The 16661-nt window shown below is 39.6% G+C and overlaps 1 protein-coding gene across 12 annotated transcripts in view; it reads right to left on the bottom strand.

Annotated features, from left to right (window-relative positions):
- Window positions 1-876: 876 nt before the first annotated feature.
- Parp6 (poly(ADP-ribose) polymerase family member 6) overlaps window positions 877-16661 on the bottom strand; it is a 30538-nt gene continuing 14753 nt past the window's right edge. For 7 of the 12 annotated variants that reach the window (XM_047540406.1, XM_047540405.1, XM_047540404.1 and 4 more), the window contains 11 exons: window positions 16093-16218; window positions 14548-14613; window positions 13544-13611; window positions 10821-10869; window positions 10472-10584; window positions 9668-9740; window positions 8903-8972; window positions 2716-2795; window positions 1852-1915; window positions 1592-1676; window positions 877-1245 (listed from right to left, as the gene is read on the bottom strand). In XM_047540406.1, coding sequence (XP_047396362.1) covers window positions 1143-1245; window positions 1592-1676; window positions 1852-1915; window positions 2716-2795; window positions 8903-8972; window positions 9668-9740; window positions 10472-10584; window positions 10821-10869; window positions 13544-13611; window positions 14548-14613; window positions 16093-16218 — 897 coding nt within the window. In that variant the 3' untranslated portion in view covers window positions 877-1142. Of the gene's footprint in view, window positions 1246-1591; window positions 1677-1851; window positions 1916-2715; window positions 2796-7142; window positions 7163-7414; window positions 7445-8902; window positions 8973-9667; window positions 9741-10471; window positions 10585-10820; window positions 10870-13543; window positions 13612-14547; window positions 14614-16092; window positions 16219-16661 lie in introns of those variants that run through there. The other 5 variants (XM_047540407.1, XM_047540409.1, XM_047540410.1 and 2 more) reach the window with 4 other exon arrangements.

Raw genomic sequence — 16661 nt, 5'->3', positions numbered from 1 at the left:
ATCAAGAACTATAACAGAATTTAAAATCTATCTTTGAAAAGTCAGGCTTTTAAAAATGACTTTTGTATTTTCTGTGCTTATATTCCCATTTTTCTTCATTAATATTTCATAAAATATTCAGAAACATCCAACAATGTCTCAGAAATGCTTAGAACTACAACATGGAGCACAGCTTGAAAGACCAGCAGACTTTCTTAAACAAAACCCCAATTTTCCAAGATTAGCAAGGTGGTGAAGGAAAGCAGTTGTTTCAGGATAACTGTTGCAATGAGTTTCATCTTCTCCCTACAGAGATTCCCATTGCAAACCTTCTTATAACTACCACACGCCTTTTTTCTCCCTCAGCATTGGGGATTTGAATCCAGGGCTACAACCTGTTACAACCCCAGTTCTTTTTAAAAATTTTATTTTGGGGCAGTTTTGCTGACTTACTGAGGCTGGCCTCAAATTTATCCTCCTGTCTCAACCTTCTAAGAAGCTGGAATTACAATTATGTGTCACTGTATACAGCTTTGGGTCTTTAAAGATTTCAAGTTAGAGACCAATACACTGTCCTGCACTTGCCAGCTCTTCCCAAACCACACTTATTAGAAATGTGAGTTGCTCTGGCCTCAAAGGCTCTTTTAAATCTTGAATAACAGTCACTAATGGTATTCTCTATTCTCAGTTGTTTCATCTGCATGATTGCAGATTTTCCTTCTTTACCCATTGATAAAAATGATCTGTACAATACAACATTAAAAGGACTCAGCTTTGACTTCATGCAACACAAATAGTCCTGACTCTGGGAATACTCCACTCTCCCCACCATCTGTATCCAGGACCTTGGGGTAGGTGCTGGGCGAAAGCTAGTGAGACCACAGTGATCATATCCAGTCCACAGCACCTTCCATTTTATTGTTTTATTTACAAACAGAGTGAAGTCAATTGGGCAAATCAGGGGTTGGAATCAGTCTGGGCCATCCAAATGTGGAGTGGTTCCTGGGTCAGTCTCCACCATGAAGGCTGTCTCTTCTATCCTTTTCCTGTCCCTTAACAATGGCCCCTTGATTCCTCAGGGCAGTCTCACCTGCTGCTCCTGAGCCCTTTAATGAGGGCGGATGGATCCTGGGGAACAGGGTGGTATGAGGGCTGGGGCCCCCTCAGTTTGTGTAAACCTGAGTTCCGATCACTCGCATGATTTCCTTCTGTATCTTGGGGTCCTGAGTATTAATGTTGGCATCGCCCACCTGACCATCCTCATATCTGCCAAAGATAGGGTGAGTGTGAGCATAAGGAAGAATACTCGGATAATGTCACGCAGAACTGTATTTCAGGGTGTAGACATCCCACCCCAAAGTCAAAACCCTTTCTTGCTACTTTTAAAGATGAAAGGTATTCAGCGATTCAGCTTATTGGGTTTCCTCCAAACAGATCCCAATGTTCTGTACTCATCCCCATCCTCCAAGGTCAAAGTCTCAGAGCCAGTTCTACTCATGCAGCAGGAGACAAATCTCAAATAACAGAAAAGGACTTTTCCCAGTAATCACACACTACCATACCACCACACCACCCTCACTCAAGTAATATGTAGGGTCCCTCCTAGACTTACACAAAGAAGAACCTTGTGCAGACATGGTCGGACACAGGGCACACCCAAATGTTCCCATGCTTCTGGAGGTCCTTAGATGTAATCACTGGGGAAAAGGGGGTCAAAAATTATAGATCTAATTAAATGCTTAAGGTATGAAGTCCAGGCAATGGAGGGAAGACATGATGCTTCAACATCACCTTTGGCTGGATCACATATCAAAGATGAATCAGAAGAAATGGTTGGGGACCAATTAAACAAGGACTGGACAAGCTACCTACCTTCACAAAGTGCTATACAATTTAGATTCCGACTCTGCAGGAACCTTGACTGAATGGATCGAGTCTGAAAAAGAAGGCGGCAAAGGAGAACGGAATCAAGTAGTCTGTTAGTACTTTCCCCAAACAGGTTCATTAGCCGGTGATAATGCGGGTAGGATCAGGGATCTTCTAAGTTTTCAACCACCCTCCAAAAGTTTGCTTTTCCATAATCAGTCTGGATGGGCCCAAGGCTTCCTCTTTCCTTTTTTTTTAACCCAAGGGCACTTAACCACTGAGCCACATCCCCAGGCCATATATATATATATATTTTTTTTTGATGACATTTATTTTATTTATTTATATGTGGTGGTGAGAATCAACCCAGTGCCTCACACACGCTAGGCAAGCACTCTACCACTAAGTTCACAACCCCAGCCTGGCCTTTTTTATTTTTTAATTCAATTTAATTTTATTTTTTTGTGGTGCTGGGGATAGAACCCAGGGCCTTGTGCATGCCAGGCAAGCACTCTACCAACTGAGTTATATCCCCAGTCTTTTTTATTTTTTGAGACAGGGTCTTGTTAAGTTGCTTAGGGGCTCACTAAGTTGGGGAGGAAGGTCCTGCCTCAGCCTGTCAAGTCACTCAGATTACAGGCATGAGTCACTGTGCCCAATCTTTACATTTTTATTTAAACTGAGTCTCTGCTTTCATACTTATGACAGAAACCACATAAAACTTGGGAAGCATGTCCACCTGAAGGCATATCTGATTCCTTTAAATGAGCTTCAAATCACCCCAGATCCACTCTTTTCCCACTCATCTTTAGTCTAAACTAGTCCCAGGAAAGAATCCTACCTCCTTAGAGCAGGGCCAACTAATAATACCTGGGGGATGGTATTCATCCTGTTATATCTCTGGACCAGCTCATCCTTGGAGGGCATCCTGTGCTGTCCTTTTCCCATTCCTGTCACAGAACAAGAAGCTCTGTTCAATTATCCATTCCTTAATCAATATTTACCAAAATGCCTAGTAAGTATCAGTTACTGAGATAGACACTTGGCAATATAGTAGCAAATAAAACAAGAATTTAGTCTGGTGGAAATTACAGATAACAAACAAGTAATTACAACACAGTATGGTAAGGGGTGTGATGGGGAGATTATAGAACACTATGTGAGCCAGAGAAGGGGAACTGCCTAGCCCAGAGATTTGAAGAAGTTATCCTGGTGACAGTGAAGCTGAGACCCACAGGACTGGGAAGAGTTAGTTAAAAGGAGCAAGTATTCTGGGCAGAAGTAATAGATATGGAAAGCTTGCAATAAAGACATGTGCCTTAGTTTGTACAGAGTAGAGTGAATGGCAGAGGAATTGCAAGAAATATGTGGAAAAGGTAAGCTAGCCTTGTAGGCCATATTAAGGCAACTGGAATTCTCCTCAGAGCACCAGGGAACCACTGAAGGGGTCTACTCATAGTAGAGTAACACCAGAAATGAGCCAGGAATTAAGGGCCCAGAAGAGTGGGATATCAATACATCAGTATCAAACAACAGACTGAATGAAATGAATGGAGAGGAAGCTAGCAGAGCAATTCACATCTGTTCTCATTTCAAAGTTATATGAAAACTTCTGTTCAGTCATTCAGGAAAAAGGAGAAAACAGAGCACTTACATGATAAATTTCCACAGGTGATCACAATGGCAACTACAATGAATTCTACCTTCATTTTCAAGTTTTTAGATTTGAGAAATAAGTGCCAATTCCCTCTGGTTTACACATTATCTAAAATCGTAAATCCTCTATTATCCTTACCCCACAATAAAGAGTTCCTGTTTATAACGTTAACAACCAGAATTTTTATTTAGATATGAAACAATGCCTGTGTGTCTCTACTCCCAAATCTTTTTGGACTTAGGATAGGCCTTCAGTCTCTGTGCTTAGCTTCATCACAGGCCCAGGCAGGGATAAGAGTGTATGTGTATGAATGTGTGTGTGACCAAGAAGGAGACTGACAAAGATGAAAACAATGCCATCATTACAAAATCATAGCAGAGCTCCTATTTCACCATTTTATTAGTACTAGCTCCACTCTGCTTCAATTCTTGGTTTTGTGATCGCCATGGTGTAGAAGCAGGGTGATGACCACTGGACTGACATACTTCACTGATCAGGATGTCAACTCATCATGCATTCACATTGAAGACTTATAAAAGATTCATGGCCTGAACAAAATTCAGGACAATGAAAACTTCTCAGCTTGAACTGCCAATTCCTTCCTTCTACAGTATATTTACCTTCCCTCAATTTCTACCATTGCCACGAGGTTCAGTTCTGCATCAAAACATCACTACCACCTCAGCCTGGCTATTTCAGTGACAAAGTTCCAAGAGAAATTCCCATTCAAGTTCTAAACCAGAGGAAGAAGACAGGAGGATAAGGAAGAATAAGATAACTTCTACAGTGGATTTTAGAGATGGGCCTTATGATATGACATCAATTTTGTCCTATCCCAATCCTGTGCAGTCCTATCTATGACCCCATGAACTTTCTTCTGTGTCTAACACCAGCCCCTGACAATATAGTGTTTAAAATAATCTCTGGATACTTGGTGTTCAGAGTATGTACTTATCAGAAGTCCCTAAACAAGACTTAAACAGATGGAGTTTACCTACTCCTTTCAAATTGTCTCTCATTTCAACCTGCACATTATGGTCAAATCATCTAAGGCTCCTTTGATAAAATGGTTGTTCCCTCTCCAGGGGGTACCTAATGTCACCAGGCTAAAGGTACCCTAAGGAAGAAAAAACAAAAAACCTGAGAACAGGGAAGAAGGAAACATAAATAGTTGGTCAAATGCCAGAATAACTATGGTAAGCAAGACATATGCACACACTTCACTCAAAGTTATATATAGATTCAACCATTATCTACAGGGATCTCAGAGACCCAGTGTTTCAAGCAAAGCCCACCTTTATCAGTCCAATATAGTAATAATATAGTCTACATGTTAGGAGACTTGGATTCCAGTCCTAATTCTGCTACTCATAGCTGTATGACCCTCAGAAAGTCATCTAACTTTTCTGTGTATCAGCATTCTTATCTGTAAAGTAATAAGGAATTAGACTAGATGACCTATAATTCTAGTAATTAAATCCTACAATAGTGTGGCTATGTAATCACCATTCTTTGAGAGGAAAAAAGGACAGTCATAGGATGTTTCTATGCAATTAGTAAAGTGGTAAGGAAAGACAAGAAGTCCATAGAGATTTCTGACTCCATCTGGTAACTAAAGGTATTCAGGTAATTATTGGTAAACAAAGGTCACTGGGAGAAGAGAGAAGGAAAAGAGAGGAAATAGAAAACAGGAAAAACTTTTCTTCTCTTTTTGAGGAACTGGGGATTGAACCCAAAAGCACTCAGCCACTGAGCTACTCTCCAGCACTTTTTATTTTTTGAGACATTTTGAGACAGGGTCTTGCTAAGTTGCCCAGGGTGCCTCAAACTTGCAATCCTTCTATCTCAGCCTCCTAAAAAGTTGGGATTACAGGCATGTGCCACCACACTCGGACAGGAAGGAGAACTATGGGCATTAAGCCCCAAAAGAATCTCATTACTCAGAAAGTAATAAGAGCTTAATCAGCTCCTCAGGATGGGACAAAGGTAAAAACTGAGGAATCCAGACACGTCAAAAAGATTATCTCAACTCTATCCCCACTTTGGACCTCAGTCACACATAATAAGATTCATTCATATATTCAATAACTATGTATCAGGCACTTTCACTGTGTGAATTAATCACAATCTTTGTTTCATGACACATTGTTTATAACAGGATAATAAATAGGTAGAGACCTGGTCCAGGAACTAGGACTCCAAGTGATGTATATCTAAGGGTAACCACAGTCCTGAGATTTGGGGTATTATTATTTTGTGGTGCTGGTATCAAAACCAGGTCCTCATACGTGCTACGAAACCACTGTTTTACTGAGTTACATTCAGGATTATTATTCCTTTCCTTCTCCCTGCCCCTTCTTCCCTCTTTTATTTAGTTTTATCTCATATACATACATCCCTAGACAGTGTTTAATATTGTCTGCTTTTGGACAATATTAAAAAGGCAGTAGTCTTTTGGAACTTGCATTTCTTTATTCAACACATTACTTTTTCCATGCTGTTAATGATGTCATTTATTTTCATTGCTGAATAATAATCCATTGTAATACTACACTAGAATGTATTTATCCATTATTCTGATGAGCTTTGGGGCTGTTTCCAAGATTTGCTGTTGTAAACAGTATCACTTTACACATTCCCTATATATCTTTGTGTGTGCATATGTAGAAATGAAAATGCTGGGTCACAGTGATAAATCTCTCCAGATTTATGAAATAACACAAAATTGCTTTCTAAAATGGTCACACCAATTTATATCCCCATAGACTATTAAAGGAAAGTCTGCTGATTTACAATCATCAGGACAATGAAAGATAGTATCAGATTTCTTAATATTTGCCAATTGACATGGGTACTAAATAAGTCATTCTGATCTTGATTTAACTTCTCATAAATTGCAGGTGAGTAACTTTTCGTATTTTGAAGTCACTTTTTCAGTGAAATGCCTGTTTATGTCATTTGCCTGTTTTTCAACAGGATTTTTCTTGTGGATTTTTAAGAATTTTTAAAATACTACCCCCTTTTTTTTGTAGTGCTGGAGACTGAATCCAGGGTTAGGTAAGTGCTCTACCACTGAGCTTACCTCAGTCTCTAAGTTACACTTTATTACTAATCTTACATGGCAACATGTGTTGCAAGAGTCTTCTCCTGCTATGTACTCTTTTCACTTTCTTTTGTCTTCCTTGACAAATGGAAATTTTTAGTTTTAATGAAGTCAAATTTACTCATCTTTAATGATTTGTAATTCCATCTTTTTCTATTCTCTGGAACACTTTGTAAAAGATTAGAATAATTTGGTCCCTGAAATTTGGGTTTGAGACTCATTTATAGCTGAGTGCAGCAACACAGGTCTATAATCTCAGCAACCTGAGGTTGTGGCAGGAAGATCCCAAGTTTGAGGTCAATCTCATTAATTAAGCAAGACCCTGTCTCAAAGTAAAAAATAAAAGGGACTGGGGATGTAACTCAGTGGCAAAGTGGCCCAGGTTCAATCACTAGTACAAACAAAACAAAACAAAAAAACCTACTTGTAAAACTATCAGGGAGCTTGGCGTGATGTTGCACACCTGTAATTGCAGCAACTCAGGAGACTGAGGCAGGAAGACTCCCAAGTTTGAGGCCAGCTTACTAGTAGAGCACCCCTGGATTTAAGCCTCAGAACTGCGAAAAAGAAGAGCAAGAACAGGAGGAGGAATAGCAGGAAAAGGAGGAGGAAGAGGAGGAAGGAGAGGAGGAAAGTGCAGGAAGAGGAGGGGAAGAAGGAAGAGGAGAGGAAGGAAGAAGAGGAGGAAGAACAGCAGGAAGAGGAGGAGGAAGAAGAAGAGAAGGAAGAGGAAGAAGAGAAGGAGGGTGAAAAAAAAACAAAAAACTATCTGGAAGTTGGGGGGTATATGTCTGTAGTAGAGCACTTACCTAGCATGATGGAACCCTGGGTTTAATGCCCTGAACAAAAAAAGACAGAAAAGACAAAAATCTGGGCTTGGTGTCTATGTTTCTCTTTTGTGAAAAATGTAAATAACTTCTATAGTTTTATGGCCACTTAGGCTTTTGATTTCTTTTTGAGTCAATTTTACTGTTATATTTTTCTAGGAGTTCATCTATTCTGTCAGTTGTCAAATTATTGATATAAAGTTTACAGAGTTCGTTTTGCAGTGATGGGTACCAACCCAGGACCTCATGCATTCTAGGCAAGCACTCTACAACTGAGCTATACCCCAACTCTTTTTATTTTATTTTGGGACAGGGTCTTGCTAAATTGCCAAGTCTGGCCTTGAAATGGGAATCCTCCTGCCTCAAACTCAAAAGTAGTTGGGATTAAAGGTATGTACCACGATCCCCAACTCAGAATTCTCTTATTAGCTTTAAAATTGTTATATCTAGAATTATATTGCTTTTTTGTTCATAATATTTATCTGTGCTCCTTTCTTCTAACCAGGTTTTATCTGGTTCTTTTTTGTTGTTGTTTGTTTATTTGTTTTTAGTTCTATAAAAGAGTCATCTTCTGGCTCTTTTAATCCTATGTACTATATCTCTTTCATGACTGATTTTGATTTTTACCTATATTGTCTCTGTTCTTCTTCTTTGACTTATTCTGTTGTTAGAAGAGTTTTCCAGTTCTAAGATTCTAATCATTCATTTTCTTACCTTTATAATAGTTATTATCACTGCAGGATACTGAATAACAATTTAGTACAACTGCCTTCAAATAGTATACATGCAATAACACAATAGCCATCCTTTATAGAGATTACACTGATCAAGAATAAAAGCAAGAAAATTTTAAAAAAAGCAGTCTGAAAAGGAACTAAGACATGAACCTGGAAGGATAAGAGTTCTAAGACATATTCTTTCTCTGAGCTAGACAACACTAGACTCATTCCCTCACCAGACTCTAGATCTCATTCATGTGTTACCTTTGGAATAACATGCATTCTCTCTTGTAGTCAATGTATATTAATGTGTGATTTTGAACAGTTCAACTTTTAAAAGGTGGTTGACAGCACAATGTCTCCAGAATTATAAGCCAATGCAAAGAATTCAAGCCTTTGGGTGTACTCACACATAAAGTCACGTGCACAAATGCACACAATCTGTAACTATAAACATGAAAACCGTGGTCTACAAAAACCTTTCTTTCACTTCCCAGTTATTCCTTAACCCATTCTGAAGGCCAAAGTTCCTACAATTAATAAAACTATTTTTAATAATAACTGACCTTACCTCACATAGAATTTAAAATTCTAATGAAAGAAAGTAGAGACAGATTATGTGTCCATGATTGGGGAAAGAGCTGACATAGACCAAATATCAACAATGGGGGAGAAAAGGACAGCACAGATCATGTCGTCACAAATGGATACAATGTAAATAGAGTCAAGGTGGCCAGAGAATATTTCTTACCTGAGTATCCAAAGGAAATACTGGAGATGGGGCTCAGGTAGATGCCTTTGCCATAGGCTGCTCCATGCAGCTTGCAGGGAAACACCAGGATGAACATATGAGCCTGGGCCCTCCCATGGCTATATATTAGGCATCCACAAGGCTTATTCAGACCTGTCCCTCCATCTACCTTCTCACACATTCAAATTAACACTACTCTTATAAAACTGATAAGCTGAAAAGTGGATTCAGATTAACTGTTTGCCTAAAATATATTAAATATCAATGTCTTGGAAAGTGGGGAGTGGTAGAGTCACCTGAGTCAGTCCCTCAACAATCACAGTCCTATCCTCAGGCCTTGGCATACAGGCAGACTCCAAAAAGAAATTACAGAAGAGGTTGCCAGGAGGAGGAACAACAACCACTCCCTGAAGTTTCTCAGGACAAAGAAACAAATCTTCTTATCAACTCCTAAATAGCCACATAAATTGAGAAGTTCTATCTAATGTGAATCCATCACAGTGGCTGAAATCAGCAATTTCACATTCCTACTTATAGGTATATTCTCATTCCCAAAACCACCAAAAAACACAGCCCAAGAGCAAACAGACAACAGTCACATTCATTCTATACATACAATTTCAACTTCCCTTCTAGAGAAGCTCCCCAAACAGACTAAGCTTGAGGATGTTGAGGTAAAAACACTTAAGTATTCTAGAGTAGCCTTCCCCAAAACTGAATGGGTAGGTAGGAGATGGAAAGAAAAAAAAAGGGACACTGCCTCACCTGCAGTTTGGTGTAGGATGCATTGACCAGCCCATTGCGCAGGATTGAATGCCAGTTCTCGATGTGGGACCCACTGTAAAGCAGGATAGAATACATATTTCCTCAGGGCATGAGGTTTCCAGGAGCACTTTCAAGAGTGCCATCCCTACCCACTGTTACCCACATGAAACATGAAGTTGGGCACAAACACACCTAGAGATGGCCATGCACATGGATACAGTCATAGGCAGTAAGATGGATGTTTGTGGTTAAACACTACGTCTTCATTTTCAGTCCTATCCTCTCCTCTGCTCTTTAGCTAATCACATACTAAACCCTCAATACTAAACTGATGGTTCAATATTTTTACTTGCATATTCTAATATTTCAAATTCAACAAATTCATCTCAAACTCATCAAACTTATTACTGATTGTAGACGTACCTTCCAGTCCAGACTATTTTAAGAAAAGAATACTAGCACTCCCTCAAAATTTGTTTTTATGTCTTCCTTCTTTCTTCCCTCCCACTATTAGGCATAAATTGTGGATTTCCTTTCAAAGTTTTCATATCTATCCCTTCCATTTGGTTCCTTCAACTACATCTTTTTACAAGTGTCATTTCTCTTCAACTGTATCATAAACAGTTTGATAACATAACCATGTCATGTTTCATATTATCCTCTACAGAATCTAGCAAATAGCATTTAACAAATATTTGCTAACTAGTTGAGGGACATAGGTAACACAAACTCATATACCTCAAGGGCACCCCACCCCTACCCTTCCACCCTGGACCACTATTGCCCACCCTCTACCCTCCTCACTGGAAGGCAAAGGTGCTGCCATAGAGCTTCTTGGCGGTCCGGAACCGAGCCTCCTTGGCAGGAGGACTGCTCAGCAGGAGGAACTGGTGTGAGGTGTGCATGAACTTCAGCTGCTGCCCAGGGTGGGGGTGCGGTCAGGAAAACAGAGCAGAAATGGAGATCAGGGAGGGAAGGATTAGGGATAGGGAACAAATTAGGCTTGCACTGACCCCAAACAAGGGAAATATGCTTAGGCCCAAAGATTATGTTGATATACAGAGCCAATTTGGCTAAGGTGGTCAGTTGACTTGGAATCCCTGCTGCCCATCACCACAAATTTGAAGGGTTTAGAGGGAGAATGATCACTTACCCTGCTGAGAGGTAGTTTGACAATGTGTGACCTGTTGCTAGAGATGATCCTGGGAAGAAACATAGAAAAAAGAAAAAGGATAGAATAAGTATGGGGTTAGGTTATCCTGAACAGTCTTCCTCTGACCATGGGAGAACAAACAAGGATTAAAGCATTATCTGAATTGTGTGATATGTCCAGGTCACTACCTGGATACTCCTTCTGAATGACAATGCTCATGTATAAAAATTTAAAAGGGAAGTTCACTGGCCAGAGACCATTTACTTATTGGAAGTTAAACAATGGATAAAGAAAGGAAAGGCCTCTGAAGTAGGTTGCTACATCCAGGGAGAAAGAAAAGGCTATAACAAAAGAAAACCTATAAGAAGTCATCTATTTTTATTTTCATTTTTATTTATTTTTTTCTTTTTTGGTGGTGCTGGGGATTGAACCCACGGCCCTGTGCATGCTAGGCAAGCACTCTACCAACTGAGCTATATCCCCAGCCCCATCCTATTTTTATTTTTATTTTTATTGGTACTGGGGATTGAACCCAGGAGCACTCAATCACTGAGCCACATCCCCAGCCCTTTTTTGTATTTCATCTAGAGACAGGGTCTCCATGAGTTGCTTAGCGCCTTGCTTTTGCTGAGGCTGGCTTTGAACTCATGATCCTCCTGCCTCAGCCTCCCAAGCTGCTGGGATTACAGGTGTGCGCCACCGCACCCAGCAAGAAGTCACCTATTTTTAAAAAAGAGAGAAACAAAAAGAGAGATCTGAGTTAGGATGGTGACAACTTACACCAGAGAGTTAAAGTCTCAAAACTGGGGCTCAGGAGCCATCCTGCCTGAATTCAAGAAGGCTGAAGGCTCTCAGATATGGAGAAAATGGAGAGAAAGTTAGTAACTAGACTGAAGAAAGAAACAAAATAAACTAGAATGAACTTCCTGAGAAGTCATGGACAGAGTAGGCTGTGCACAGGCTGTACTCAGAACAAGAGAGAACAAAGGCACAAAACATTTGAGGCCTCAGCAAGAGAGTACTCTCGAACAGTGGAGACAGTTTTTTTGCCTCATCCATATTCTTATGATGCCAGCCCTATGCCTGGGCATTCCTTATGGCAAGAGGGAGGAAACTGTTGCACTGAGAGGAGCGGATGTCAAAGGCTGACTAGTAAGAGGAAGGCAAGCTAGAAAGAGAAAGAAGTCAAGAAAACAAAACAGCAATCATGGTCAGGGAGGGATGGCAGTAGGGAATAATCAGAATCTTTGTAGTAGAAGTGAATTAAGAACAGTGCCTCAGACTCTAGACACTGAATATCATCAGGGAACATGCTGGGACAGGGAAAGGAGACAGAAGAGACAGACCTCCCTGGATGCACAGGAAACTTAGCTGAAAAGAACACTGCTAATTCCTACATGCAAGAAACACTCAAGAATCTACAAGTAATGACAAAATTTAATAACAATGCATTGAAAATTACCGAGAGATTTTTAAGTATTACCACCACAAAAAATAACTACGTGAGGTAATGAGTATGTTAATGGGTCTACTGAGTCTCTCCACAATGTACACATACTTCAAAACATCATGTTGTACATGACAAATATATAATTTTTATTTGTCAACTAAGAATTGACAAATAATTGGGTTGTGGCTCAGTGGTGGAGCACTGGCATGTGTGAAGCACTGGGTTCAATCCTCAGAACCACATATAAATAAATTAATAATAAAGGTTAACTTTTTATATTTTATTTTGAGTCAGGGTCTAAGTTATTTAGAGTCTGGCTAAGTTGCTGAGGCTGGTCACAAACTTGTGATCCTCCTGCCTCAGCATCCTGAGTTGCTGGGATTACAGGTGTGTGTCACCATACTTGGCTGTGTTTTAGTTTAAAAATGGATATGCTTCTTTCTTTCTTTCTTTCTTTTTTTGGTAGGGGGTACTGGGGATTGAACTCAGGGGCACTGAACCACGTCCCCAGTCCTATTTTGTATTTTATTTAGAGACGGTCTCATTGAATTGCTTAGCACCTCACTTGCTGAGGCTGGTTTTGGACTCACAGTCCTCCTGCCTCAGCCTCCCAAGACACTGGGATTACAGGGGTGTGCCACCACACTGGGTACATGTCTCTTTCTCTTCCTCGATCCTTCCCTCTCCCTAATCTTTCCTTAATCTCCAAGGAAATAGGATTAACCTCTCTCCTTTATCCTAGGCAGAGTTATCTGTACTTGAGCACACAGCCACCACAAGAACAAAGCAAGTAAAAAATAAATAAATAAATAAATAAAAATAAAGATTTAAAAAAACTTAGCCATGTGTAGTGTGCACATCTTTAATTCAAGTGGCTCAGGAGGCTGAGGTAGAAGGAGCAAATATTTGAAGCCAGCCTCAGCAACTTAGTGAGACCCTGTCTCAAAAAATTTTTAAATTTTTTAAAAGAGCAGGGGATTTATCTCAGTGGTAAAGCATCTCTGGGTTCAAGCTCTAGTACCAAAAGAAAAAAAAAAGTTAAGAAAACAAATCTTTTGGAAAACATGGAACAGAATTTGCGAGCTCTATGTAGGATCTAAGTTCTTCTCATGGCAAGGTATGTCTATAGTAAAACTCCAAAAATAAAAGCATTCGTACTGTCTTAAATCTTGTAAAGGATACTAAAATCACCTCTAAGAGGTACAGGCTCTATATCTGAAACCATCCTCCCTCATCCTATTGCCCTAGGAAGGGTGAGTCACTCTATCCATACCACTGCAGGAGAGGATGAGCCAGGGGGTCCAACTTGTCCATCTGCTTCTTGATTTCTAAATATGAGCCCTGTAAGACAATGGTCATAAGATTATCTCCCAGGAGAGATGGGAGCCCTCCCACTTTCCATAGACTGACTATCAGGACCCAGGGCAAGGGCACTGAAGGCCACATAGAGGAAAGAGGACATGGGAGTTCCCACCCTCACAGAGCCCCAGTCAGATTGGGAAGACTCATAAATAAATATGAAAATGACTGAAGATGCTTACAAAACAACATGCAGGTGGGTCTCCCTCATTTTATGCAATTCCTACAGCCCTAAAAAGCTGATTGTAAATCAAAAAATAAATAAAATCAATGTCCCAGAAAGATCAGGCTAAGGAATCCTGTAGTAAATCTTTACATAAAGCAAAGTCATTCTGATAAGTAAATCATCCCCCCTAGATGTACATTCTGTGTTAATCTCAACTGTGATATATAGGATTTGCTGAGAAGAGGCCCACCTGTAAATGTGAGTACAAATGAATGTCTATTCATGCAGAGACTGCAGACGAGGGGTGGGGAAATCTGGTGAGGGACAGCCTTGAGTCAAAGGATGGTCACTGCTCCATGTGGCTGCCCCACCCCTAGAAGGACAGAAGATGTAGGCCCCTGGGTCTAGTTCCTTACCTCCAAGCCCCCCTCCTCACCCTCCCAACCTTGGGCAGAGGTCTTTCCCTCACTTTTCTAATTCCTTAAGAATTTTCAAAAAACATTAATTTTGAACAACTTGTGAGGACTTAACAGCAAAGATAAAAGTTAAGAGAGACATCAGGAGTGAAAAGAATAAAGAGTAAGAGATCTAATAAAACACAGAACAAGAATTGGGAAGGTTACAGAAGGAATAGTAGAGAAAATACATGAATTTGAGTAGCTTCTCTAAATCTTTACCCCCACTCCTATGAAATACAAGCAGAATAGGGGACTTAAACTGGACAGGCAGAGAACAGACAGAGGGCAGAATACCTGGGTCATCTCCCGGATGGACATTACACTATCCAGAGCTTTCTGAAGCCGCTCATAATTTTTCTTCTGTGGAGAATCAATGGGAAGAGAAAAATCAGATGAAGAAAAGTAGAGGAGAGAGAAAAGCATAGAAAGGCAAAGTACGATATACAAAAAAACTCTAGGCTTAAGGATATAGATTAGTATGCTAGTATGCTATTAAACAATGTAAGTTTAATATCAGTTCTGAAATCACATTAGTTCAAAATAATAGTAAGTACTTAACCTCTTAGAATCGTAGTATCCCTGTTTGAAAATGATGCTTTTTCAGTGCATGTGTGTTTTGCCTGTTTTTTTCTATTTTTTTAAAATTTTGTGATGCTGGGGATGGACCCCAGGGCCTCACACATGCTAGGGAAACCCTCTACCACCAAGCGACACCCCTGGCCCCTATTTAAAAAAAAAAAAAATAGCAATTCCTACTATCTTACACAGATGTTTTGAGGATTAAATAACATATGTACAGAAGCAAGTATAGACTGGGGAGATAGCTCAGTCGGAAGAGTGCTTGCCTTGCAATGCACGAGGCCCTGGGTTCAATCCTCAGCACCGCAAAAAAAAAAAAAAAAAGAGAACCAAGTATAGTGCCTGACATAGTAATAATAGCAATAATGAGAAATGGTTAATTTTATGAGTCAACTTGACTATAGACTATGGGGTAGTAAACATTTGATTAAACAGGATTTTTGGGTATGCAAGAGTTGTTAAATGAATCAGTAGACTGAGTAAAGCAGACTGACTTTCCAAATGTAAATCTCAATCAGGTAACTAAAACATCAATAAAACAAAAAGGCTAACTTTTGCCCACTCCACATTTTGAATAAAAGTATCATCTTCCTCTTTCAGTTGGGATAACAATCTTTCCTGATTTCAGATTTGAACTATAAAATTGGCTTTTATTGAGTCTTAAATCTGCTAGCTCTTGGGCCTCTGGTCTAAGACTGCAACCACCTATGTGACAGGTTTTTTGGAGTCTGCAGCATGTTGACTATGGATGTTGTGACTTCTCAGTCTCTGTAATCATGTGGGGCAATTCCTTATAATAAATCATTCTTTCTCTCATTCTCTTATTATATATATTAGGTTCTCTCTGAAGAACCTAAATAGGGTACTTTACATACATTTTTTTTTCTCATTTTTATGACAATCCATCCACAAAGTAAATATTGTTCCCTTTTATAGGTAAGGAAATATTAGTGCCTTCCCTAACACCATTCACCTAGGGGGCAGTAGAATGTCAAATGGAAATCATGTCTGTCTGGCTCCAAAGTTTATATTCTTCCCACTATGATGTATCTAATATGAATTCTTCTGAGGAACTCAGCTATTTACTCACTGACATAGCTAAATCCTAGGATTCAAGAGTTCCCAAGAATCAGTTGTTCCATCTCTTTTGTCCCTTAGTCCAAGCTGTTGTGTAACACACTGGAATGACAGTCCATAGTCTCCCACTGTCTCTTACCATTTCTCTTCTTTAGACCTGACTTTCTCCCCAAGCAACTATACCTTAGGGTTAAAGGCCAGAGTCTTGGGATCAGTGGGATCCACCACAGAGGGGTAAGGCTCAAAGATGATACTCTTTCTAGGGGATTCCAAAGCTGCCCTACACATGGCCACCAGCAGATCCACTACCTGAAAGTAAACGAAAAAAGGGCAAAGCTAAACCATTGCTCATTTCTTAGAGTACACAGTATCTAGCATTTCTCCCTTCTGTTCTTTAAAAAAAAAAAAAAAAAATTCCTGCTGTTTTAATTAGACAATGCAAACTTATTATATAGATTCAAGTAATAAAAATATGAAAAAATTCAAGTAACAGCAAAATGATTAAAGATAAATATCCACCACAAACAAATCTCATTTCCTAACAGGTAAGTACTGATTAAGTTTGATGTATATCATTTCAGATATTACTATGGAAATATTTTCTTTTTTCCTTTCTTTTCTTTTTTTTTTTTTTTGGTAAGATTAAACCCAGGGCCTCATGCAAGCCAAGCATGAGCAACTCCTAAGCTCAAGGAATCCTCCTGCCAAAGTTTGCCATGCAGCTGAGACTATAGGCACATTATTACCATGCC

Source organism: Sciurus carolinensis, chromosome 2, assembly GCF_902686445.1.
Source record: "Sciurus carolinensis chromosome 2, mSciCar1.2, whole genome shotgun sequence".
NCBI lineage: Eukaryota > Metazoa > Chordata > Mammalia > Rodentia > Sciuridae > Sciurus > Sciurus carolinensis.
This window is presented reverse-complemented; position numbering and strand designations above follow the sequence as displayed.